Genomic DNA, 25114 nt, shown 5'->3' with positions numbered 1-25114 from the left:
TGAAGCAGGAGGAGGGATTTCAGGGAGGAAGGAAGGGGACAAGTGGGGCAGGCAGATCTGCTGACCTCATCCTTCTATGCCTACCACAAAATCATGTCCCTCGGACACATTTCCTTTTGATATTGGAATAAATACCTTGAGCAAAAAGTCCAGCACATACAGAAAAGAATCAATAGGAAGAAATTGTAAGTCCTCCGTAACTGTACCTCTGAAAGATGTCCATAGCATGCTTTCCTTTGGTTAGCCACTGTCTATAGACCCTGCTGGCTGGGGCTCAGGCCACTGCCTGCCACCCGTGGGCTGTGGACCCCACTCTCAGCCAGGACGCAGTGGCAAAGCCAGAAACTTGGACTCATTATTTTCATGGTAACTAGAAAGGCTCTTCCAGGTTTGCCCTGCAGTGCCTCCCCTCTTCATGCCCTCTATGTTCATTTTTCTGTGTCCCCAACAATCCTCTCCACGTGGGCACTCATTTCTCATTGAGTGGGGCTGTCATGTGGGTACAGCCATGTATTCTGCTGTGTCATTTTAATGCTAATATCAAACATGCTTTTGCATTTCAACTCCTGGTGGTTTTTCTCTTCTTTTCTAGCCACAGAAAGGACTACCTTTGGACTTTTTTAAAGTTGCAATTAAATTTTAACATCTGCTCACAGCCAACATTACAACTGACATTTAAAGAGGCCTCTCAGTTTCCTTCCGAATTGCCTTTCCCCGGCAAGATAGGGAAGTCAGAAGAGAGTCTCAAGAAAAACTGTGCTGAAAATTGCTCACTTGTCAGTTGTATTTGTTTAGTAAGAACGTGTTGTGGCAAAGCATGTGCACTTTGGCAGTTTATTTCTAAGTGAAAACAGTGTAGTTAATTGCAAAGCTTTGTCCTCCAGGCAAATAGTAGAAAGGAGTAACCTTAGCAAGCATACCTCCGAGCATCTACCAGATGCCAGGCACCAGGCGCTGATTCTCACGGCCACTTGTGCCCCTGCTAAGTCACCAGGTAGCTAGCAGGTAGTGCCTTCCAGGCTCTAGGTGAGTCCCAGCCTAGGTGAGTCCAGGGACCAGCTCCCGGAGGAGGCTGGGCAGGATTCCTCTGTGGTCTGTCTGTCTGACCACCGAGCCCATCCGCCACAGCTTTCAGATGTGCCTTTTGTGCTGCAGCACTTGCCTTGCTAAGCTGTTCCCAGGGCAGTGCTTTTCCAGCCTTCTGGAAGCAGTACCCTCAGGGAACCTACCTCCCTTTCAGGAGGGTGGGAAAGAAGGAGGACCGCCCGTCTCCCTCGGTAGCATGGAAATCTGGTTGTTAGAACCCAGATTTTCTGGATCCCTAAATGACCTGGAGCCTCCAAATACAGCACTGAGGGTGGGACAGGGGGGAGCAGGTCACCTCCCATCTCTGGGGCCATGGCAGGGACAGAGAGGACCTAGGGCCAGGAGGATGTATGAGCCTTGGCATGCTTACGCAGTGGCTCCACCACTCTCTTCCAGCTTGGCTGAGGGGGAGATGGGAAAAAGGATGGGGGCCGTGAGCCCCGACACCCTTCCAGCTCCGTTCAGAAGGACGTTCCCAGTAGCCCTCGTCCGTGGCTTTGTTCACAGAAGCAGGAAAGGGCTATGGGATCACTCATTGTATTTATACCTCTCACCCCTACACAGATGTGGACACCAATGTTTCTAGAAACACAAATGGCATGGTGGTACACTCCTCTGCCCAGCAGTATGGTGCGGGGCTAAGAGGACAGGCTCTGAAGTTCCCGTCGTAGCTCTGCTGTTACAAGCTACGTGATTATAAAAGTTATGCAACTTTTCCGTACCTCTGTTTACTCCTATAGAGTAAAAAAGGAGCTAAAATTAGAACCTACCTCCTGGGATGGTTAGGAGGGTTAAAGGAGGTCATGTGTGCCAGGCCCCAAGGGCCGGGCCTGTGACGACGACGTATTAAAATTCCACCTGTGTGTCTTGGCCAGTGATGACCAGATCCTGGAGTGGTGTGGGGAGGACGCCATCCACTACCTGTCCTTCCAGAGACACATCATCTTCCTGCTGGTGGTGGTCAGCTTCCTGTCCCTGTGTGTCATCCTGCCCGTCAACCTCTCGGGGGACCTGCTGGGTAACCATCCTTGTTGTCCTTGTCTGTGTTGGGCCAGGCAGAGTGTAGGCCTAGGGGAAGGGGCTCGTTGTGGTGGAGGTGGACCAGAACCCCAGGATTCATGCTCACACTCAGATGTGAGAAGGTCTCAGGGTGACTTTCTGGACTTTTCCATCTGATAGAAAAATCCACAGAAGAATCCACCCCAAACCTGGGGCCCCTGATATCAATTTCTGGTTCTATGTGAGTAGGAGGCAAAACACAAGATTTATAGAATTGGGCTTCAAAGAGTATTGTGTACTTTCCTGCCCCCACCCAAATCAGGAGGCCACCATGGGTGGAAGACTTTTGTGATGCTCAACGTCCAACTCAGAGCAAGGAATTACATTTCCAAGCCACTGCAGGAATCCAGCCTCCAAAATGCCACCATGAATCCACTTCTGATGCCCAGAGATTCCCAGCCTTGGTTTTGGGAACAGCTTAGGATCTTTTGAGATTTCTCAAGGAATGCCACAAAAATCTCAAAGTCAGTGAACTCAAATTTGACTTCACCCACATGGTGGGTTGAGAAGACGTTATCAGGGAGCGTCTTGGAGTAACACAGAGGCCTCAGTTGGGGCAGCTCTGAAAAGACTGGGTGGACGTCAGTGTCCTCTGACCAGTCCTGTCATCGGTGATCCTTCTCCTCAGAGTTCCACAAACCAAGGCTGGTTATACCCCACTCCACTTCCCTAGTGTGACCTGGAACTAAGTACCTGTGCTTCTCTGTAGACAAAGACCCTTACAGTTTTGGGAGAACGACGATAGCAAACCTACAGACTGAGTGAGTATGGGGTGGGAGGGTGGGGGGGTGCTGAGGGGCGAGGCCAAGGAGAGGGCAGATTCCAGACCCCTGGGTGGCCCGAAGTGGTCCAAAGCGGGTGGGCTGACGTCTGAGAGCCCCTTTGCAGGGAGTGTGTGGCTGGGCTCTGGGCCCATCCTAGGCAGCCGCTCTTTGGAGGGGGTGTTAGGAAACCCGGAGGGTCTGTTCATTTGTCGGGACAGGGCCCTCTGTAGGGGGACAGTGGCCCCATGGCTTCCATTGGGGGCATCTGTTGTGATGAAGCCATGGGCCTTCAGATCAGTGCGGTGAGGGTACCCAGGCCCCCGCCGGCTCCCCGCCCCCTGCTCGGGAGCCCTGTACCCTGATGGCAGGACGTGTCCTCCCCCCAGCAACGACCTCCTTTGGCTGCACACCATCTTTGCGGTCATTTACCTCTTACTCACCGTGGGCTTCATGCGGCACCACACCCAGTCCATCAAGTACAAAGAGGAGAACCTGGTGAGTGAGGATCGGGCGGGGCGTGTGCTGGGGAGGGTTCCAGGTCCGGGGCAGAGAGGAATGGCACCCCATCTTATTCCCCAGGAGCAGGAGCACCAGAGCAGTGAGCTTCAGGAGGGGCCGCTGGGGGACCCGGCTTGCATATTTGCACTCAAACGTGGCATTATCTTTTTTTTTTTTTCCTTCTTAATTTTCTGATAGATTCTTTTAGGATTTAGGTCTTTTCCCCCCCTATTCTGTCACCTAGCCCTTAGCTTTCTGGGGTTTGGGCTTGTAAGTTACTGATTCTAAGTCACTTCCAAGAGGTTTGGATTGAGACCGGTCCCCTCTCCCTTTGCAATACACAGCTTGACTGGGGAGGGAGCTTCTGTTACTTGGTTCCAGGCCAGGGTTCTCCTCTGATCTGCTGTGTGATCTTCTTTGAGTCACTTACTCTCTCTGGGTTCTTTCTTAGTCTCCTGTCATGCAAAAGGAGGCTCATAGAATTGCTTTTAAAATGTAATCTTTGTACAGCCCGGAAGGAGATGCTATGTAGGTAACATGCTTCAGGGCTCTGCCAGGCCACAAAGGACATCCGTGGAGCCTGCTGAATTCCCATTGATATTTTTTGGGGGGCAGGAGTGAAGGGGGGGCTGGAACTGGGTGGAAAACCTGGGCCTACCCACAGACTGGCTTGTCCTGGTGACATTTCTCTCTGGTATGTTTTTCCGGTAGGTGAGGCGGACCCTGTTTGTCACAGGACTCCCCAGCCATGCCACAAAGGAGACTGTGGAGAACCACTTCCGGTGAGTAGGGCCAGGGCAGGAAGGGGAGTGAGCCTCTCCAGGTGGGACCACGGGCCAGGGGCCTGGGGTGACAGCCTTCCATCTTCTACTTGGGCATCTGGGTGAGATCCAAGAAGGACCACCCTTGCCCTGTGAGCATCGAATGGCTGCCTGGCGCTGTCTCTCCTGGTGCTGTGGAAGAGCTCGGGCCAGGGTGGCCTGTTTGCTGCCCCATGTGAGTACAGAGTATAGGCCAGTGTGTCGGTGCAAATAACCGTCTTGAGAGCACATGGGGAAAGAAAATGATTCTCCCTGGGCTTCTCAGTGTCAGCTTTGCAGAGTAAGAGGTACATGGGGCAGAGCCAGTCCAAGGGGAAGGACCTGGACCCCTTCTCCTGTGTGTTCGTCCATTCATCCATCAGCAGGCGTCTCTTGAATGAGCACTCTGTCCTCACAGAGCCCATGCTCTCCTGGCAGAACGTCCTCCCCAGCAGCCCCCATTGAGCACCTGCACCAATGATCCCTCCAGGGGGAGGCTGGAGGAAGGGCTGTCCAGTGAGAAGGAAGTTGTGTGCACAGTGCCATGAGCACAGGGCGTCCTACGGAGCTTCAGGAAAAGGGGGTGTGGGGGGACAAGCAGGCTGGGCAGGTCCCGGGACCCTGGGCTGGAGGCCTTGTACCCAGGCCAACGAGTCTGTATTCATCCCTTATCAGTTCAACAATCACTAATCTGTAGCATAAACCAGGATTGGCTACAGTTTAACTTTGCCCTATTGACGAGAACACTTGCTAAGCAAATTATTAGTATAAACGGAATTTTAAATGAATGTTTACAATGTTTTGACTAACCTCTTCAGAAACTCCAAGTATTTTTGAAATATTCTTTTATATATAAACATTGGATACTGGAATGTTGTTTCTCTGTTCCATGAAACAGCTCCCCAGGGTTGCCTGCTGGGTGACATTTGGAACCAGTATAACCCTAAAGAGGAAAAAAATTTCGCTCGTTTTCGTACAAACACTGAATCATAGTTTCCCCTATTTTAGGAGGGAACATCGAGTGAACGCTGTTACAATCTGTGGGGACTGAGTGTGAATTTGCCTTGGGTCAGGGATACTTACACCAGGGTTCTCTTCCTGAGAGCTTTTACTGGGACTTGAAATTTGTCCTACTGATTAATTGAATGACTGGTGTACCTGTGGGCTGTCTCTCTCTCACTGAAATATTAACATATCCAGGTTCCATCCCCAGTACCCAGAAAGGTGCCTGGCATGTAGTCGTGGGGATTTATACTGTGATCCCCAGGAGCTGTATGTATTGATTTTGTGTGGATGGTAAGGGAGTTTCTGACAGCAGCTATGGGCATGGGTCCTGCAGCTGGGCCACCTGGATTGCCATCCTGGCTCAGACACTCACTGGCTGTGTGACCTTGGGCACAAGTCATTTAACCTCTCTTACCCTGACTTTTCTCATCTGTATTACGGGGACAAACCCTCACAGGTTATGGTCAAGACGAAATAAAACTGTAAGAGTACCTGGCCAATTGCATATGTACAGTGCGCTTACAAGTATTTTACTGTGATTGTTAATGTGTAGACGTTTTTTGGGCTGAGGGTGCTTTGCTTTCATTAGACCTAAAAGGTCTGTGATCTTCAAAAGGGCCACAAACTAAACAGGATTTCAGTGATGGTCCAAGGTAGATATGACCTGGAAAGAACAAAACATCTATTCCTTTGGGTGGATAGACGGAATAATGAATAATGTTAATTTTTCCCCATGAGAGGTGCCAGCTGATTTAAAGCCAAGTGGGTATAAACTTGTCAGTTACAGGCAGTTACTTTCATGCTATTAAAAAAGGCCTCTTTGTATTAAATTTCAGAGTTTCCCCTTTTGCTAAAAGAGAAAGAGAAAAGAGGTCTCCAGTGGCACAGGAATGAGCACTGTGATTGCCCTGCCAACCGTGGAGATGTGGGGGGGTCTCATCTGTCTGGGAATTCTCTTTTCTAACGGCCATTGTTTGCCTCCGGCCCACCCTGGGCACAGGGACGCGTATCCAACATGCGAGGTAGTGGAGGTCCAGCTGTGTTACAACGTGGCCAAGCTGATATACCTGTGCAAGGAGAGGTAAGGCAGGTGGCAGGCAGGGGTTAAGCTGGCCTACAGCTTCTGACCCTTCCCCTCTGAGATGTCCTCCATCCTTCCTTGATGGCCTCAGATGGCCCCCTGGGAAGGGAGGAGGGAGGCTCTGCCCTTTTCTTGTTCCGAAAGCTGAGCTCCCAGTTCTGGTGGTGACTCATGGTTGAATGGAAGGTGTGGGCTCCATCGTGCCACAGCACTGTGAGTCTGAAGTTTGTCCCCTCCCCTGCACCCAACTGCAGGAAAAAGACTGAGAAGAGCCTGACCTATTACACAAACCTGCAGGTGAAGACCGGCCAGCGGACCCTCATCAACCCCAAGCCCTGCGGCCAGTTCTGCTGCTGCGAAGTACAGGGCTGCGAGCGGGTGAGGACCCACAGCCTGGCTAGGACTGCAGGGGGTCCTACGGGGTGCCCCTGCCACCTACACAGGGCCACGTCATCACAGGGGATCTGTCTTCCTGTAGGAAGATGCCATTGCTTATTACACGCGCATGAAGGACAAGCTGGCAGAGAGAATCACAGAGGAGGAGTGCAGGGTCCAGTACAAGCCTCTGGGGATGGCCTTCGTCACCTTCCAGGAGAAGTCCATGGCTACCTAGTGAGTGCCCCAGGCCCGCCCTTGGCTGACCCCTTTGTTCCCGTCCTGATACCTCGCTGTCCGTCTTGGATAGAGATGGTACCACACAGTCACCGTCACTGGGATTTGTCGGTGGCACGTCCATCGACTTCCCCAGGTGCAGCTGAGGAGGCAGCCATCATACTCCCTCCCTCAGTGAGTCCAGCCCATGTTTGTGCGACAGCTGGGCGTGGGTGATTCTAGATGAGCCCCTCTCAGGTGGATGTGGTCTTACCCTGCCCGGGGCTCCCACCAGCTGCCCCAAGAGTCCCACAAGCTCTGTGTCCCAGAATTCTGCTAGGCGGGATGGATGCCAACCCCCTTCAGATAGCCACTCTGCAAACACAGATCCTTCATCTGTGTACGGGCTCCTCATCTTCCTAAAAATGACACCTGTGGGGGCAGACGCCTGAGCACTCCAGGGCGCCCACCGCTGCTGCATGGGGCTGGGGGGTGGGGTTTGCATGGGGCACCTTGGTCTGGGATCTAGCTCATAAAGCATCCTCGTGCCTGGGATCTAGGTGCCATCTTGACTTGGCAGCAGCCAGGGGTGGGGTCGGGAGAAGGATGCCTAAAGGTGGTGGCCAAGCAAAAGCCCTTCCCTGCCTTGGGCATCGTGGACCCTGGAAGGGTCTTTTGGATGTGCCCTGTGGACCCAGAAGTGAGGCTGGAGCCAAGAGGAGGCCAGAGGAGAGAGGAAGGGTGTTCTTAGACAGGAGTAGGGGAGCTGGTGGGTTCTTTATGGGAGACCAAAGGGGGAGTGAGTAGGACCCACGGAGATGGCAAGTGCTGCGGTGGGAGTCCTAGGAAAGTCAGAATGGGAACAGGCCACATGTAATATGGTCCGATGCTACTGTGGGGTGTGGGGAGTAGGTGAGAGAATGGAAGGCTGAGGCCACTGCCAGCAAGATCCCGGGGAGAGCAGTGTGTGCGGCAGTGCAAACGCATGGCAGCTGGAGCCAGACATATGGGGTGCAGAACCTAGCTTGGAGAACCTCCGTTTCCTTATCTGTCAAACAGGAATAGTACTCCTTGTCTTGCAGCGTGGTTCTGAGGAAAACAGAGTCCTCCACATAGTGGGCCGAGCATGGCATCTCTTCCATAGCATTAATTATAATAAATGAGTAATAATAAAGCAAAGGTCCCGTACCACGAGGCCCCCAGTCTTACTGGGTCCTGTGTGCTGTGTATGGACGGGGCACCCCCGTGGTCTGGGCCCTGGCTATTTCTGCATTTCTTGGCAGTATCCTGAAAGACTTCAATGCCTGCAAGTGTCAGGGTCTTCGGTGCAGAGGTGAGCCCCAGCCGTCCTCCCACAGCAGAGAGCTCTGCACCTCTAAGTGGACAGTCACCTTTGCTGCTTACCCAGAGGACATCTGCTGGTGAGAACGCAGGCCGGGAAAGGCCACATGTCAATGCTTGATAGCCACACATAGCTCATGGCTGCTGGATCTGTCAGTGCAGCCTTGTGTCAAGTGTCAGCGGCCTCTCCTGCCTGGGAGACATGCTGACGAGCTAAGCTGTGTCCACAGGGTCTGTCGGCGAGCCTTAAGCATGATGCCCAGGGTGAGGGCAGCCCCAGCAGTGGCCCCGGAACTGCTGCCGTCTGGTCCAGCCTCAGTTCCTTGTTCAGAGTGGGTTTGGGTACTTGTCTCTGCTGGACTCTAGTTCTGCTTCTGGTGGTTCTGCTCGCTGGTTCTTATTTCTAAACTTGGGATTGGTTCGTCAGTCTGTTCTTGATGGGGTGAGAGGTCAGGGCAGGTTCCAGCTGGGCCTTTGTGCCTTCGTCCCCTGCCTCCCACCTCCTGGGACCCCAGCTCATGGCCATATTGGAAAGAATGTGTCATTAGTCATAACAGATTACAGACAGGTCTAAGAAATGCCATGTCGGAGCCTTGTGGGTAGATTCTGGCCCCCAGACTGAGGGAGCCATATTAGCAGTGAATAACTTGTTTTCCCTCTAAGCTCACAGGGACCCAACATTTGACCTTCCTGTAGATGAAGGTCAGTGCAGAGAACTTGCCTGTCCTCCTGAGGTTGAAACGAGCCCTCAGCCAGAGCCGTCAGGCTAGTCTCTTGGCTTGCCTCGATGGGACCTTCTGACCCGCTTGAGCCGTGGGCACTGCTGCTGAGGTTGGCGGCCAGGTCCTGGGAGATACGCCTTCAGGACCTGTGTCCTTTCTCCTCTGCAGGAAGAACCTCTCCATCCAGGGCCTCCGCTGGTGGGTCCAGTGGCTGGGCATCAACTTCACTCTCTCCGTGGGGCTGTTTTTCCTGACCACACCTTCCATCATCCTGTCTACCATGGACAAGTTCAATGTCACCAAGCCCATCCATGCACTGAATGTGAGTGGGGGGAGGAATGGGGGCCAAGGGAGGTGGGGCCACTGAACCAGGCGGCCTTATTGTTCAGCTCATGTCTATGCCTTTAAAACTCAATCAACAAGTAATTAAATAACTAAAGTTTTAAAAAATGTATATAGGTATGATTGACTGTGCTTTTTGTCTGTGCTTTTTAAGCCCTGCGCAAGCATGGCCACGTTTATTACAACCACTTACAGTAATCTAGATATTCCATATGTATGTATTCTTTCCATGTATATATATACATATGGAATCCATCTACATGTTCAGCAGTAGGTGCCATTTGAGTTGAATGAAGTACATTCAGTCTCACAGCACATTAAGCATCCATTAAAAATTATATAGACTTTTCGCAGACATTGGGAGTTTATGATAAAAACAGAATGTAGAATTGTCCCTTAGCCATGGTTACAGCCCTGTGCCAACGGTGTGGGTGTCTGATGTGTGCTACTGGGAGTGGAAAGGAAAGAATGAAAAGAGCTTTGGGGATTGGGGTGGCAGAACCATGAATTAATTGTTTCTTTTACATTTCAGTTTCTGGGAATCTTGTAGAAAGTCATTGATTCCAGATAGGTAATGAATGATTTTCTAAAATCTTAGATGACTCAATGAGATAACAGCTAAACACGCACTAAATTGGTATCTACGTAAAAAGATATTGGTTTCCCATAATTAGCTTTGCTGAAATAGCACCCTAAATCTTTCTCTTTGCTCCAGTTCCACTTGGCATTTGGTTAATCTCACGCCAGGAAAGCACTCTGTGCTGGAGGCCTGGGGTCCTGCTCCTCGCTCTGCCTTTCTCTAGCTGATGAATTCTGAGCCTGGGTTTTTCATCTAAAAACTGGGGTCAAAACACCTGCCCGATTACACTCATGGGGCTGTTGTGATGGTGATCGAATGAGCGAATGTGTGGTTGAAGCTCTCTTTTCTGACTCAATACATCACCAAAAATACATAGTGTACTTGAAAGCAGTTTTGTCTAGATTTAAAGCACGTAAATGTTCATTTCTTTGTCAGTCTTTTGATGTATGGTCAAGGCTGGTTCTTTGAGGATGGATCTGCTGATTAGAGTTCCCCTTTGTCTGTTTTACACAAACCACACCATTATTTCATTGTTTGTGATTCCAGTTTTGGTCTCTAACAGGAAAGCAAGAATTTAAAGATACTTGTAAAACCAGTCTAAGTATAGAACCCTCCTAGATTTCATTTCCCTCCGTCTTTTACAGTTAATTTATTCTTATCTAATTCAACAGCATTTTTTAGAAATTGGCTTTTATCAAATCTTTCCGAAATATCCGACATAGTTTTCAAAGAATTTTTCGTTCTATTTTTATGTTCATTTAATCAGGGAACGTAATAAGTTAATCAAATCATGTAATTACAGTAACAAGTACAATGGGCACAGCAGACAGGATTGGGAACAGAGTATTTCTGGTAAGCTCTGACTGGGCCACTGCGAGCTGAGCAGGCAGATGGGGCAAGGGCCAGCCTTCTTCCCTTGGCAGTACCCTTGGTTTTCTATAGGGAACAGAGAAGGCTAACTATCTGGTCAGTAAGACAAGGGAAATTTATTTGTATGTGAAATTGATATCTTCACTCAAAAGAACTATACTATACAAAAAATACGATGTGATTATTGTCTATTTAGCCAACATTATGGAATCCCTACCCTATACCAGGCACAGTATCATTTCTGCTCACCCTTCCTCAGCAGGGTGAGGGTGAATGGCCGCCCCTCCCTCGCTCCCTCCCTGAGGCTGGCATCCCTTTGTCCCCAGGGTGAGCAGAAGCCACCCTCGCTGTTCACTGAGCCACCATGCCAACAGGCTATGGCCTCAGAGCCCCCAACTCTCTCTGCTGTGCACCTTGTTTTCCAGGACCCCATCGTCAGCCAGTTCTTCCCAACCCTCCTCCTGTGGTCCTTCTCGGCCCTGCTCCCGTCCGTTGTCTACTACTCTACCCTGCTGGAGTCTCACTGGACCAAGTGGGTGCCCGGGAGCTCTGGCCCCTTCCCCTAGGGCAATGGGCACACAGCATGGGGCTTCCCGACAAGGCCTGGAGCACTGGGTGCTCACCTCTGACGTCCTGCAGGTCAGGGGAAAACCGGATCATGATGACCAAAGTGTACATATTCTTGCTCTTCATGGTGCTGATTCTGCCCTCCCTCGGCCTCACCAGGTACACATCGCCACCTCCTGCTCTAATCTTAGCATCAGGGTCACACCTGGAGATCACAGTCCCCCGGAGAATGGAAACGGTTTTGGAGTGGATGCAAAACCCTGACAACATTTAAGGCTGTCACATCCAGTTGGGGTGCAGTTGTGCTGGTCCATGGGAACTTCTGGAGATGTGATCCTTCCTCCTTTAACATCCATACTTTTTAAAAAGCTTGAAAACAAAACTTATCGCCACCTTTGACTTTGGGGGAGGGTCTAATCCTGCCTTTGTTTATCCCAAGGAAGGATGTTTCTGTTGAATCAGGGCCTGGCAAGTTACACTGTCATAAGTGACCTTTTAAAGGTTAACTGTAGATCGTGAGATTCAGGCTGTTTTTAGAGCAGAGAAAAATGAAAACGGGTAGTGATCCCATGAAGCGTTGGAAATAAATTCTCACGGGATGCATTTGTCTTTCAGTCTGGATTTTTTCTTCCGGTGGCTCTTTGACAAAACTTCCTCAGACACCTCTATCAGGTTGGAGTAAGTATTAGTCACACTGAGTTTTGAAGCCACGGTCCCAGTAAGTGTCCCACGGGCTGGGGCTGCCCTGGGGGAAGGTTAGTGTGGGCTTCAGAACAGATGTCTTCCTCCCGGGCACCGGAGACCGCAGGGCCTGGGGCTCCCCTGTCAGCTCTACCAGGTCCCTTGCTGGGCTGGGGCCAGGCAAAGCCTTTCACCGCACCGTGGGAGCTGGCCCACTTTGTGCTTGCTTCGTGTGCAGAAATGGGGTTATTCTTAAAGGCCAAGACTCAATTAGAGGCAGTCTCGTTCATTCTTTGAAACTTACTTACCGAGCACGGAGCCGCTGGGGAAAAGGAACTGTGGGATCTCAGTGGTGCCAGGGAGCAGGGGTGGAGAATAATAATTAACATTGCAACCATAGTCACTGTCTGCACTGGGACTATTTTTTTTCTTTACCAAGAGAATGGAATTCAATTCATTGCTGATGCGTGTCCTGGTTGGTGTTTTCAGCTTATATGATGCCCGCTTAGCGGACACACTTACTATTTCAGAAGGCACAATGGTCAATGCTTTATTCTTGCTCTCATTTCACCTTCACAACAATTTATGAAAGTTACCATCATCTCCTTTTTACAGATGAGGAGACTGAGGCCCAAGGATGCTGAATAATCTGTCCAAGGTTACCCTCCTAGTTAGAGGACAGAGCTGGGATGCAATCGCAGCCCCTATCACATTGTACTTTAAGTCCTAACAGAGGCCCTTAGACTCAAGATGGACTTTTCTAAAGGGATGTTTATAGGGAAGGCTGCCGTGTTTGTCTGTAAGGATGGGGTGCATTATTTTAAATGGGTTCTTTCTGAGTGAGCTGATGACTCGGGAACTGGCAGCCACACCTGCTCCCCACCAGCTCTTGGTTGACAGTGACGTCCAGATTGCCAGCTCTTGGTCCTCATCTTGGTCTGTCAGCACCATCTGGCACATTCATCGCACCTTCCTCCTTGAAATGCTGTCTTCACAGGCTCTGGGACTCCCCTCTTCTCGTTCTTCCATCCATGGCGTCTCCTTCTCAGCTTCCTTCGTGGGTTCTTCCGCATGTCTCCAAGCTCTAAGTATCAGCTGCCGAGGGCTCAGCCCTCAGTCCTATCCACACTCCCTTGCTAGGTGACCTCAGCCAGATCCACTGCTTTAACGCCCCCGAACTACTCCTGCATTGGAAGACGTCCACATGCATAACCCCAGCCTGCAGCTCTGGACTCCCTAGCCGCCTGCCTGCCACAGCCCCACTTCGGGTTCTACTGGGCATCTCAGACGTTACCGGCCCCAACCCAAACTCCTGACTTTTATCCTCAAATCTGCTGCTCCCACAATTTTCCCTAGCCATGACTCTGGTTTTCTGGTGACTCTGGCAAACCAAACCCGAGTCCTTCCTGTCTCCTCTCTTTCCCTCACATGCCACACCCACTCCGTCAGCAAATCCTCACAGCTCTGTCTCTAACATAGAGCCAGAATCTGAGCACCACCTCCAGCGGGACTGCCCTCATGCCACACACAGATGACAGCAGCAGCCATCTGTGTGGTCCAACTGCCCCTTGGCACCCTCCCCACGGGCAGAGCAGCTCTTCTGCCCAGGGCCAGCCCACCACTCCTCTCGGCCTCACCCTACCCCTCACCTTGGCCCCTGACCTTATTGTGTTGACATGCCAGGCCCGCTCCCCCAAGAGCCCTTATGTGTTTCCTCTGCCGGGAATGCTCTCTCCTCAGGATCCTGGATGACACCCGCTCTTACCTCCTCTGCCCCAAATCACCTTATCAGACAGGCTCCTCTGACCACCCTGCGTAACACAGTACACATTGCCCGCCTGCTTTCTTTTCTGTGCCCCTGGCATACATACATGTATTTACGTGTTCGTTTGTGTCTCCCAGCTGGGACCTAGGCCTCATGAGAGCAGGGTCGTGCTTTGTCTCTCTGAGCGCCTAGAACAGGGCCTGGCTCGCGTGTGTGCTGCATACGCACGTGTAGGATGGAGGGACGAGTGCAGAGCCTCGGGGCTCCCCGTCTCCCTCCGGTGGGAAGGAGGCTCTCCAGGCTGTCAGCTCACACGCCCGCCCGGGTCCCCAGGTGCGTCTTTCTGCCGGACCAGGGCGCCTTCTTTGTGAACTACGTGATAGCCTCGGCCTTCATCGGCAATGGCATGGAGCTGGTGCGGCTGCCGGGCCTCATTCTCTATACCTTCCGCATGATCATGGCCAAGACCGCCGCCGACCGCAGGAACGTCAAGCAGGTGCGCGCTGGCGGGGCGGGCGCTGACTCCCACCCGGCCCTCGCACCAGACGCGGTGCTTCTCACCAGGGGCAAGGGGCGCCCCTGCGGGGGTGGAGGTGTGAGGACCCCGCGTGAATGTGGCGGGTCTGCAACATTCTCCACTCGAACTCACAGGTGGATTTTTGCATGTTAGCCAGTCTGATCACACACACACACACACACACACACGCGCGCGCGCGCACACACGACCTCAACTCAATCCTCATTCTTGGGCGTCCTTGTGCGTGGATTCTTAAGATTATCACTGATGTCAAAGGCATTTGGGGCTTGTGACATTTGTTTTAAGATTCTGTAAATTGGGGTGGGGTGGGTTCTCTTTTCTTCTCCATTGCCCTGTGGGTACCGGTGAGAAGAAAGTGGAGACGCCCTGTGTGTTTTCATTTCATCATCAGAACCCCATCAGTGGGCGACATGGGCACTGCCAGTCCCCTACTGAGCAGATGTGCAGACTAAGCAGTAGGGCGGTTCCGAGGTGGGGTGGCCCAGGACACATGCCAGAACGGGCAGCACTGCTGTCGGGTCTGATACCCACGTCTGGGGGGTTCACTCCAGTCTGTCCTCAGGCCCTGGCTCTGCTCTCTAGAGGCTCACAGGCCTGTTGGGTGGACATGATTCAAACAATGGAAACACTAAGGGATGATGAGTCACGGTACCTTCTGAGGTCTGGGTTTGAGCTCAGTGAAGCTGGAGAAGGCTTGTGGAGGAACAGAAAGGACTTCAAGAGGTGTGGGTAGCTGTGAGCCTCCCATTTCCAAAGTCCTCTACCCAGCGATTCCCCTCACCACCTGGGGTGCACCGAGGGGGTGTGGGTAGAACAAGCCATAAGTGCCTCACCTCCTCCTGCCCCCAGAACCAGGCCTTCGAGTTCGAGTTCGGAGCCATGTATGCGTGGATGCTGTGTGTCTTCACCGTCATCATGGCCTACAGCATTACCTGTCCCATCATCGTGCCATTCGGTGAGTGGCCCTGGAGCCGGTCCAGGTTGGGGGCGGGGTGGCTGATTCTGCCAAGCACCCCGGCTCAGCCATCCCTGGGTCATTATAGAGCCCCACACATAGAGGACCTCATCTAACCACAGTCACAGGTGGCACCAAATTTCATTTCACTTGTAATGAATTCCTTCCATTGGCCTTCAGACTGTGTATTTCTTCTGGTCTGAGCTTCTCTGCCAGCTGACCACGTCATTCTTGGTTGTTTCTGCAGCAAAGGCAGCCCGAAGTAATGCCTGAGGCTCTCGTGTGTGCTCTCTGGCTGATCAGCCTCGCACTCCCCCGTGGATGGTCCGCTAATTCTCACACCGTCCTATCAGCCACGTCTAGTTTCTGTCTCCTCTCACAGAGGAAGCTCTTGATACGTGTCGGTGAGGAGTAGAGCCAGGATTCGAAATTAGGGACTGTTCCATTTCAAAGGCCAAAGTCTTGCAACTAAAATAAAACGTCAGGAACTGGCCGACAAATGGCAGACTCTGAAAGGAAACAGAACACCCAAGAGCCTGTTGGCAATGGTAGCTGAGGGTTAGGGGTAGGAGAGAGTTTTAGTTTTCCTTGTTTACTCTCTTATACTATTTTTTAAATACAGCATTACTCTTTCAAAAGAAGATACCGATTTTTTAAAAACCTGCCCTAATAGAGAAAAGGCAGTACCCACCTTACGTGCCACCCCTGGGATAAGATACTTGAGTATCCACTGATTGTGGTGTGGACAGGAGGTCAACTTGGGTGAGAGAAGGAAAGGAGAGTGGGAGCATTGAAGGATCTGGGGATGCTCAGCATGAGAGGGGCCCAGGAAGAAGCAGAGGCCAGGTATCTGTGTGTTAAATAGCTTCTTTCTCCAAAATGATCCTGGAATTTCAGTGTTCCATGGGCACAGACTCATAGACACATGTACTCCTTGGAGTCAGAAGGGGTAAGGGAAGGAGGAGGGGAGAGAGACGAAGAACACTAGCAGCTAGGAAATGCATTTTGCACTTTGCCCCCCTTCTGGTTTATGCAGTCGGGCGGCAGCCCCAGCCCCAGCTCCATGCACAAATAGCCACCCCAGGAGGAGGGGGCAGAGGGGCCCTCGTGGCCCAGCCGCTTCTCCGGCTTACAGCTCTATCTCTTCAGGCCTCATCTACATCCTGCTCAAGCACATGGTGGACCGGCACAACCTCTACTTTGCCTACCTCCCAGCCAAGCTGCAGAAAAGGATCCATTTGGCGGCTGTGAACCAGGCCTTGGCGGCCCCCATCCTGTGCCTCTTCTGGCTCTACTTCTTCTCCTTCCTGCGCCTGGGTGAGGGGCCCTTCTGCCTTGGGGGTCGGGAGGCAGCCCGCGGCCTCAGGGTCCCATCTCCATACCAGTCTGTCAAATCCCTCACTGCTGTAACGGCATCAACTCGGGGTCCAATCAGAATGTGGCACCCAGGGTGCAGGGCACCAGAGACTGGAGGGAACTGATCCAGCAAGGAAGCTGGGAAATTGCCATTGACTTGGTATCCTAGTACCTGAAATCTGAGCTGCGATAATGCCAGCTGTTCCGTGAGTCGCTCTGTGTGCGGCTGGCTGTTCAGACCCCATCCCAGCTGCTTGAAGGGGTCTGGGGAGTGGTGCCATCTCTTTATTTTCTGCCTAAGGGAGAACCCACCCACGGTTCCTGCACCACGTGTGGACCCTTCCTCAGCAGGGTGAGGGTGAATGGCCGCCCCTCCCTCGCTCCCTCCCTGAGGCTGGCATCCCTTTGTCCCCAGGTCTGACAGCCCCTGCCACCCTGTTCACCTTCCTGGTCGTGCTGCTCACCATCCTGGTCTGCCTGGGCCACACCTGCTTTGGATGCTTCAAGCACCTCAGCCCTCTGAACTACAAGGTAAAGGGCCCCTTCCCCCACTGCCACCCAGCCAGGACCTGGGAGGAGGAGATGTCAGTCCACTCTCCACCCATTCACATATCAACAGCCTTCTCTAGATTTTATTTATTCATGGGAAAGGCGTGGGCAGTTGGGTACAAAGTGTGGCTTCCCTCCCCACCTCCTTCCCTTCTCCCTGCACTGCCCGCCCGCCTCCCCCTTCTTCTCTTGGGCTACTGCTGGGAGCTTGGTGCCAGCTGGTACTATTATTCTGCGTGTTACTTGTTGGAGGGTATTCGTTCAGGAAGATCAGTTTGTTTACCATTGCAAGTTTCTGCTGTTATCTGCAGACAGAAGAATCTGCAAGTGACAAAGGAAGTGAGGCCCAGGCCCCAGCGCCGCCACCATTCACAGTAAGTTATGGTTCTCCCCCAGCACGGAGCACTGGCTACGGCCCCAACCAGATGGGCCTTGCAAACATGCTTCGATCACCTCTTTTAAAAATAGAAGTCCCTTGATCATGTGCCAGGCAAATTGCGGAATTAATGTCACTTGAGAAAGAATCCCTGGTCCCTCTGGGTGCTTTAGCTTACATATGTGAAGCCATCCATGTGTCCCTGAGAAGAGAATTAGGTTTGCCACGTCGTATGCCCATCCCCCTTGGTTTCATTTCCAGGCTCACTTTCCTTCTCTGCATATTTAATGCCTAGAGGGTTTGGCATTAAAACAATGAAGCAATATCGCAGGCCCTGTGGTTTGGTGACACTTACCATGAGCATTTCAGCAGCCCTGCCTATGTGAGGTCCTCTGTGGTGTCAGACCAACTGCCCTTTGAATGGAACAATTAATGCTTCAGAGCAGGCACCCTGTTAGACAGACACTGGGACTCCTTTCCTTTCTGGTTCTCCCTGCTTCCAATCCTGCTCCTAAGGTGGGGCTGGGAAAGGAAAACGGAGCCACGGGATCCCAGAGCTGTGACCACTAGCCTTCCTGAAAGAACCAGGCTGGACAGCAGCCCATCTCATCAGCAGTGTTCTTTCCAGTAGCTGCTTCCCAGGCGTCAGCCACTCTTATCCATGTCTGTCCAAGGACCAGCCCCAGAGAAGGTTCATTACCCAGAAGCAAACCTGTGGCTGTGCCCGCCAGACAAGAGAAGAAGCAGGGCAGGTGCATGATGTAAATCCGTTATTCCCTGCCTGGGTCTGAGGAAGACCAGAGCAGGGCTTTGCCCCGGGGTCAGCAGGGGAGCCTGGGACTGGAAAGAGAAATAACCTACAACGATTCATTCACTTTCCCAGAAGTCCCATTGACAGCATCCTAAGCCTGTCCTACGTAGAGAGACTTGTGTCTTATATAAAACGAGAAATTCTCCTAGGATCCAGTGCTAGGGAAAGCTTTGTTTCCTCTGAGAAATAAGTGTGTGTGCTTCCTTCTCTATGATCTGGAGAACGGTGTAATTGATTGCATTTTCTGTTTTGCTGTAGCTGCTAGGAAATTCTGCAGTTGGCATCTTTTTGGTCCTGACATCCTAAGTTGACGTTATTTCTTTCTGTGCCCTTCATGAGCACTGGGTGTCCTCCTGCTGGAAGGGGGGGCAGTGGGGAAGGAACGGGGTACAGCGTCTCATGCCTGCCCCACCCAAGCACTAATACCCCCATTTGCTGGCAGCCCTACGTGCCCCGGATTCTGAACGGCTTGGTCTCAGAGAGGACAGCTCTATCCCCACAGCAGCAGCAGAACTACGGTGCCATCCACAACATCAGTGGGGCCGTCCCAGGGCAGTGCCTGGCCCAGAGCCCTGCGGACAGTCTGGCGGCTGCCTACCAGGAAGAGTGAGGGTGGGCGAGCTGCCGGCTGGGCCAGGCTCGGGAGCCCGGAGGTGAAGAGACGCAGGTGGAGAAGCGGCTTGACATGGACCCCAACCAAGTTCAGGACTTCTGTCCACGTGTTCTAAGCCCCACTGCTCAGGAAAGATGGAACCAGGAAGGGGCCCTTGGCTGAGGGGATTGGGGCAGGACTCTGCCATCGAGTGGCGTATTCTGGCACATACAGCATCTTACCCTTGCTTGTGTGCCTGAGGCTCCGCTCATTTCCAGTCCCCCTTCTGCATAGCTCTGTAGCTGGGTGATGTCCCCCATGATTTTTAGCAAGATCATGAAATTGTGCCCCTTCAGGCCCATTGGCTGCGGTGACTCTATCAGGTACTAGGGAGAATGGAACCAGTGGAAGACCTTGTCTTTTCTGAGCACCTGGACATCACCCAACCCTCTCTAGGTACACACACCCCAGCGGATAACCAAAGAACCTATGGCAGGCCCAGCTTGAGATGGGGTCCCGAAGACTGTCCAGGGTCATTCTGGCTCCCCATTCTGTGCATGAAGCCATTCACCCCAGCCCTACCCATGGAGTGAGCCGTGGGGAGCAGGAAGGGAATGGCCAGTGCAGGATCTTGCCAGCCGCACACACCTCTCTGTACCTCATTATGGTTCTGTGTTTTTATATCATGTTGCCAGTGACAAGGTGGCTGGGCCAGAGTCATCCGGCAGCAGGCAGGGACCGCGAGGACCACTAATAAAGTGCCCATTCAGCCAGATGGCTGAGTGCGGGTGCTCCATCTCCTGCAGCCCTTGACTCCATCTGTCTGCGCCCTCCAAGGTGGGAGGTGTGGGGAGCAGTGCTCAGGGCTTCCTTGGAGTCAAGGGAGGACTGTCGCTGGGCGGGGGGAGTAGGGCTGTGCACCACCATTGAGCTGTGACCCTAGCAGGAAGGACGTGCAGTCCCTTGCTTTTCTGTCCCTGCAAGATTCCAGGGCTGGGATGCAGCTTTGGGCACCGACCAGAGAAGCCGCCTTCCTACTGCCACCAGGGGGCGCCAGAAGCAGAAGTCGGTGGGTGGGCGCTAGTGGTCGTGGGTGGTGGGGCAGAGCGGGGAGGCTGCCTCAATCCCCAGAAGGTGCGCCGGGCTGCGCGGACCTGGGGCCCGTTTGGACCCTTTCCCCAGCGGTCACCCGACCCCTCAGCCTCTGCTCCGAGCCGCCCGGGCATCAGGAGCGGGTAGGGCCGAGTCCTGGTGCCCCCAGCAGGTCTGTCCTGCCAGCGTCGAGCAGCATTCCCTTCCCAACCCAGGCTGCGGATCTGCCAGCTCTGCTAGGAGGGGCACCCCACGTGGGATGGGGGCAGGCACAGGTCACTTAGTTCCAGCCACTCTTAGAAGTAAAATCATTTATCATCAAAGCCATGTTGTTTAACACGTGTGGGGGAGTGGGCATGGAGATGAGCGTGGAGGTGTGGGATGGGCAGGGGACAGAAGCAAACCCATTCCTCAGAAAAGGGGCTCTTCACCAAGAGATGATGGGGGCAGCCTCCCTGCCAGCCCTCCTCCCTGGGGAAGCTGGCAGTGGGAGACCTGGGACTTCCCGGTAAAAGGGCAGGTTTCAGCAAGGGAGCCTGCCACAAAGGGTCAGAGGCTGCCTCTGAGATGACAGCTGGTCCCCAGTGGCATCACTGCCGCTCCAGCAGCCCCACGAACTTGCAGATGTCCCGGGCGAGCAGCTCCGGCTCCTCAAAGGCAGCAAAGTGGCCCCCACGGGCCATGTAGGAGTAGGAGATAAGTTTCGGGTACTTGAACTTCACCCACTTTTCTGGGGCGTGTAGTAACTCACAAGGGAAGGCAGCAAAGCCTGTGGGCACGTGGACTTTCATCCTGGAAGAGGACAGAGATCGCACTGATGGGGTACGCTGCCACCTGGCAGCCTGTTCCCCACAACAAAGGGTTTAGGGGCAGGCAGCTGGCCCATGCACGGGAAGCCATAAAGAAAAGGGTGGACCTAAGTTTTAACCATCCCCCTCAGTTCCAACCTACCGAGGGCCCTCTTTTCTGGAAGGGCTGCCCAGGCTGGAGAGGGTGATGGGACAGCCTCTAACTCCCTTTTGTCCCCTTTCCTTTTGCTACCCCCCTGAGTGTCTTCATATGAGATTAGCCAAGGGTGCCAGGGAAAGTCCCAGAACCATCAATGCCACCCCAGGACCTGGGGGAGGTTCAGGGTTCTCTCCAGGAGCTAACTCTAAAGGCAGAGGGATTTCTCCGAACGCCCCAGGCCTTCTTTGAGCTGTGTTCTCATCCTACACACCCAGTGCACCCCGCAGGCAAGGCTGTACTTTTCTGCCATCAGATGCCCTCCCTTGAGTTCCAGAGCAGGGCCCCCCTGCGTCCTGCCTCAGAGACCCCTCCTCAGAGGCCGGCTCTGGGCTCAGGCAGGCTCACCGATAGTGCTTTTCGGCCATAAAGCCCCGTCCCATGTTCTCCTTGTAGAAGCGCTGGGAGGAGGTGATGGTGCCAGAAGTCCAGTAGATCATGATATTGGTCAGCAGGTCATCCAGAGAGAACTTCCTGGGAAAGCAGACCGAAGGCCACGCTCAGAGCCAGGTGCAGTTGTGGACAAACAAGAGCTGCCACTCCCCAGCTGCAAGCATTTGCCAGGCCCCGTGCACATCTGGCTTCCTTCCTCGGACCTCACTGCAAGGTCGGAGCTTTTGTCCCCATGCCACAGGCAGGGCAGGCTCAGCCCAGGGTCACCAGCTCCCATGATAATAGGCAACGCAGAGTGCTGACTACGTATGCGAAGGTGCGTCAGGGCTGACCTCGACGGAAGCTGAGTCAGGCTAGGGACCTGGGAGTCGTGTACTGCAGAGGCTGTAGCCTTTAAAGCTCTCCCATCTTTCTGCAGCCACCTTTGGGGATGGGCTTCCCACAAACCGTGCAGTCATACGGCCATGATGCCAGGCTCTCCGGGCTCCAGGAGGGAGAGGCCCTGGGCTGCTCCTGCTTCTTTGTAATAAAGAGGTGCTCACGGACCTCAGAATGCGGCTATTTCGCAAACAGAGCATGTACAGTCTCGGACTCTGCGTCCTAATCTTATCCAGTCCGCTGTGAGGCTTGGAGCAAAGCTTAGACCTCTCTGTGCCTCAAGGTTCCTTATCTAGACATTGGGTCTACGCTGGTCAGAGGAGGAAGATTTGTGGGTCATCCAACAGTAGATGGAACTTGCTGATCACCCCACCCAGGTGAAGAGGGAGCGGAGGGTGTTGGGGGGTGCTGCTGGGATGGGGGGCTCACCTCTCCAGGCCTCCGTCCTCCAGGTCTCGGAACTCTGAATTGGTCCAGGTGGAAAACTTCTCTAGAATATAGGCAGCCAGTCCCACAGGGGAGTCATTCAGGGCACAGCCTGGTGTGGGAAGAAGCAAGGGAGCGACTCAGGGAGCAGCGCAGGCCTGGCACCAGGGAGCTGGCCGTCAGGACTGAGGTGTAGTGCAGGCTCCCCAGAGCAGCACCGCAGGCAGGGAGCCTATGGTGGGGCACAGCGCTGCCCTGTTGCTCGGGGTGCATTCGGAATGGAAGGGCTGGAAACCGCCTCCCCTTGGCCCTGGTGGAGCAGGCCACGAGCCAGGGCCCCTCCTGAGCACTCACCCACGGTATCGGGCTTGGTGGACTGGATGTGCATGTAGCCGCTCTCCCTCATTATGCTGTAGAACATTTTCTCCTTCAAGGGGTAGAGCAGCTCCATATCCCGCTCGGTGTAGCCAAAAAGCGCCCGGAAATGCCGTCCCAGGAAAAGGGTCAGGGGGTAGAAATTTCTTAGAATCAAAGCCATGTTCACATGCAGGCCTTTCACGTGGCTGAGGACAGAGAAGGGCCAGGTGAGGCTGGGCTGGTGTCAGGAAAGAGGGGGAGGGAAGAGGAGGAGGAGGAGGAGGAGGAAGAGGCCTCTTCCGTATCTGCCTCTCTAGGTGGCCACATAAGGTGAAGGAACAGGTTGGGGAGAAAACTGTTTCTAGAAAGTTCCAGTCAGGTCTCTCCCAGGGCTCGGTCCATTAGAAAGGTCTATTTTCTGACCTTCCCCGCCTCTAGCTGGCCCTCTGTACCTGGGCCTCTTCACCTGGGCACTTGGCCCAGAGTCACCAATGCTGTGTGACACGGAACGGAGGGAGGATCCATGTCAAGGGCAGAGCTGAATGACAGGGGACCCTCCCTCCTCTCCCCTGGGGTCACAAGCATCCTGCCTAGGTGGCCCCTACCAAGAGGGCACTCCAAGGCTCACACACTATGTCCTGGCAGGGTGTGGGGGGAATAACCCTGCCGCCCTGCACAGACGTCCACTTCATGGACACTGGGCACACACGCACCGGACAGTGACCCTCACCTGGGCACCAGCTGGGCCATGTTGGTGCATATCAGGGAGCCCCAGTCCCCACCTTGAACATAGAATTCCTGGAAGCCCAGTCGCAGCATCAGCTTATAAAAGATCCTGGCAGTGACCACTGAATTCAAGCCTGGTTGTGAGGGAGAAAGAGAACAGTCATGGAGAGGTCACTCGTTGGGTCCTCCTGGTGTCCTGTGAAATTCCTCACTGCCCCCCCTTGCCCCAGGCTAGGAGAGGAGTCCTGGGGCCCAAAGGTGGGGTGCCTGGTGCCGGCTTTGGAGGAGAGGGAATGAGTGGACAGCCAAGCACGTGATGGGCTCCGGCCAACCCGGGTGGGCTTCTGTGGGGCCACAGCGTGTGGAGCTTGGTCAGCCTTGCTGGCCTGGAATAGTCCAGGGCCCAGATGAGGAGCTCCTGAGAACACAAGAGTTCAGGCCCCTGAGCCAGCCCTGAACAGTGACCGTTGCTTTGCCCAGTCCCTGATCCACTGCACTCCTCAGATCCTGAGAAGATTCGTGGGCCATTTGCATAATAAAAATTCCCCCCTCGCTTGCTTTTCTTCCTTCTAGCTTCAGGTCCTTTCCCCAGCATCCTCAGGTTCTGAAGGAAGCTGTCCCAGGTGACTCCCTGCCTCACCCTCCCGGAAGGAGAGCCTGGTGGGAAAACCTGGCTCCCATCAGGTGAGGCGGGGGTGGTGACACGGCCTCCAGAAGCCCCCATACCCTTCTTGGACGATGCCTCTGAGTAGCCGTAGCCGGGAATCGAAGGGCAGATGACTTCAAAAACGTGCTCGTCGCTCAGGCCGTGGTTCTTGGGGTCAGTCAGGAATGGGATGATGTTATAAAATTCAAAGAAGGAGCCCGGCCAGCCATGCACCATCAGCAATGGCTTTGGGGTGCGGCCAGGGGGCAGCTGAGGAGGCTTCACATGGATGAAGTGGATATCCAGCCCTGGGGGGACAGATGTGTGTTTATTTGAAAATAGAAAACAGTCCAGTATGGATTTTTCCATGGGAAAAGAAAAATTCTAAGTCGTGTCCATGTGTGATACAACTTTTGTTAACAGTCACATGTATGCATAGCTTTATACTGCGTGTATATGAATTTTAAAGTCTAGAAGGATAAACTACAAAAATGTAAAAAATGACTGAACAGAATTTCAAGTGCTTTTGTTTTAGTTTTTTCGTGTTACATGTACTTTCTATTTTTTCTGCACTGGACATAGTAAATGCATCATTTTTTTTTGAAGTGGAGAATTTTTGTTTAGGCAGAGTAGAATATTGGGCACGCGGAATGCCATCCTAGCCAGGGGCAGGTGAGCAGGTTCCAGGCCTCTCTGGCATCCCTCTAAAAGCCCTCTTTCCCAGGTGAGGGGCCCAGATAGCGCCTGGGAGGTCACAGCACATAAGGCCAGGATTGCTGTCAAGCCTGCAACCCTCAACCAGTATACCCATAAACAGTTTCTTCGTCCATCAACATCTTACATTAGTATAGTACATTTGTTATAATGAATGAACCAGTACTGATACATGAGTAACTAAAGTCCATACTTTGTTCAGATTTCCTTAGGGTTTTTTTGTTGTTGTTATTTTTAAAATTGTACGGTAGTAAGAACATTTAACATGACACTGGCCCTCTTTACAAATATTTAAGTTTGCAATACAGTACTGTCATCCATAGGTATCATGTTGTATAACAGATCTCTCGAAGTTATTCATTTTGCATAAATGAAACTTTATACCTATTAATTAGCAAGTCCCTCTTTCCTCCACCTCCCAGCTCCTGGCAAACTACCATTTCAGTCT

General features: G+C 53.0%; 2 protein-coding genes across 8 annotated transcripts in view; one reads left to right on the top strand and one right to left on the bottom strand.

The window, feature by feature from the left end:
• TMEM63A (transmembrane protein 63A) overlaps positions 1-19735 on the top strand; it is a 30853-nt gene extending 11118 nt beyond the window's left edge. For both annotated transcript variants that reach the window (XM_081038973.1, XM_081038974.1), the window contains 18 exons: positions 1962-2104; positions 2855-2906; positions 3296-3404; positions 4119-4189; positions 6213-6293; positions 6548-6671; positions 6772-6905; positions 8168-8305; positions 9116-9269; positions 11165-11271; positions 11379-11465; positions 11922-11984; positions 14086-14248; positions 15140-15245; positions 16395-16562; positions 17017-17132; positions 17462-17524; positions 18780-19735. In XM_081038973.1, the coding sequence (XP_080895099.1) occupies positions 1962-2104; positions 2855-2906; positions 3296-3404; positions 4119-4189; positions 6213-6293; positions 6548-6671; positions 6772-6905; positions 8168-8305; positions 9116-9269; positions 11165-11271; positions 11379-11465; positions 11922-11984; positions 14086-14248; positions 15140-15245; positions 16395-16562; positions 17017-17132; positions 17462-17524; positions 18780-18947 (2047 nt within the window). In that variant the 3' untranslated portion in view covers positions 18948-19735. The remainder of the gene's footprint in view (positions 1-1961; positions 2105-2854; positions 2907-3295; positions 3405-4118; positions 4190-6212; positions 6294-6547; positions 6672-6771; positions 6906-8167; positions 8306-9115; positions 9270-11164; positions 11272-11378; positions 11466-11921; positions 11985-14085; positions 14249-15139; positions 15246-16394; positions 16563-17016; positions 17133-17461; positions 17525-18779) is intronic.
• Positions 19736-20317: 582 nt separating this feature from the next.
• Positions 20318-25114, bottom strand: part of EPHX1 (epoxide hydrolase 1) — a 41372-nt gene continuing 36575 nt past the window's right edge. For all 6 annotated transcript variants that reach the window (XM_081039474.1, XM_081039473.1, XM_081039469.1 and 3 more), the window contains exons 4-9: positions 24033-24260; positions 23311-23440; positions 22578-22786; positions 22227-22335; positions 21375-21500; positions 20318-20813 (exon numbers count right to left, since the gene is read on the bottom strand). In XM_081039474.1, the coding sequence (XP_080895600.1) occupies positions 20612-20813; positions 21375-21500; positions 22227-22335; positions 22578-22786; positions 23311-23440; positions 24033-24260 (1004 nt within the window). In that variant the 3' untranslated portion in view covers positions 20318-20611. The remainder of the gene's footprint in view (positions 20814-21374; positions 21501-22226; positions 22336-22577; positions 22787-23310; positions 23441-24032; positions 24261-25114) is intronic.

This window comes from Rhinolophus hipposideros, assembly GCF_964194185.1.
Source record: "Rhinolophus hipposideros genome assembly, chromosome: 26".
Taxonomy (NCBI): domain Eukaryota; kingdom Metazoa; phylum Chordata; class Mammalia; order Chiroptera; family Rhinolophidae; genus Rhinolophus; species Rhinolophus hipposideros.
Note: the sequence above shows the minus strand (reverse complement) of the source record. Positions and strands in the feature narration are given on the sequence as shown.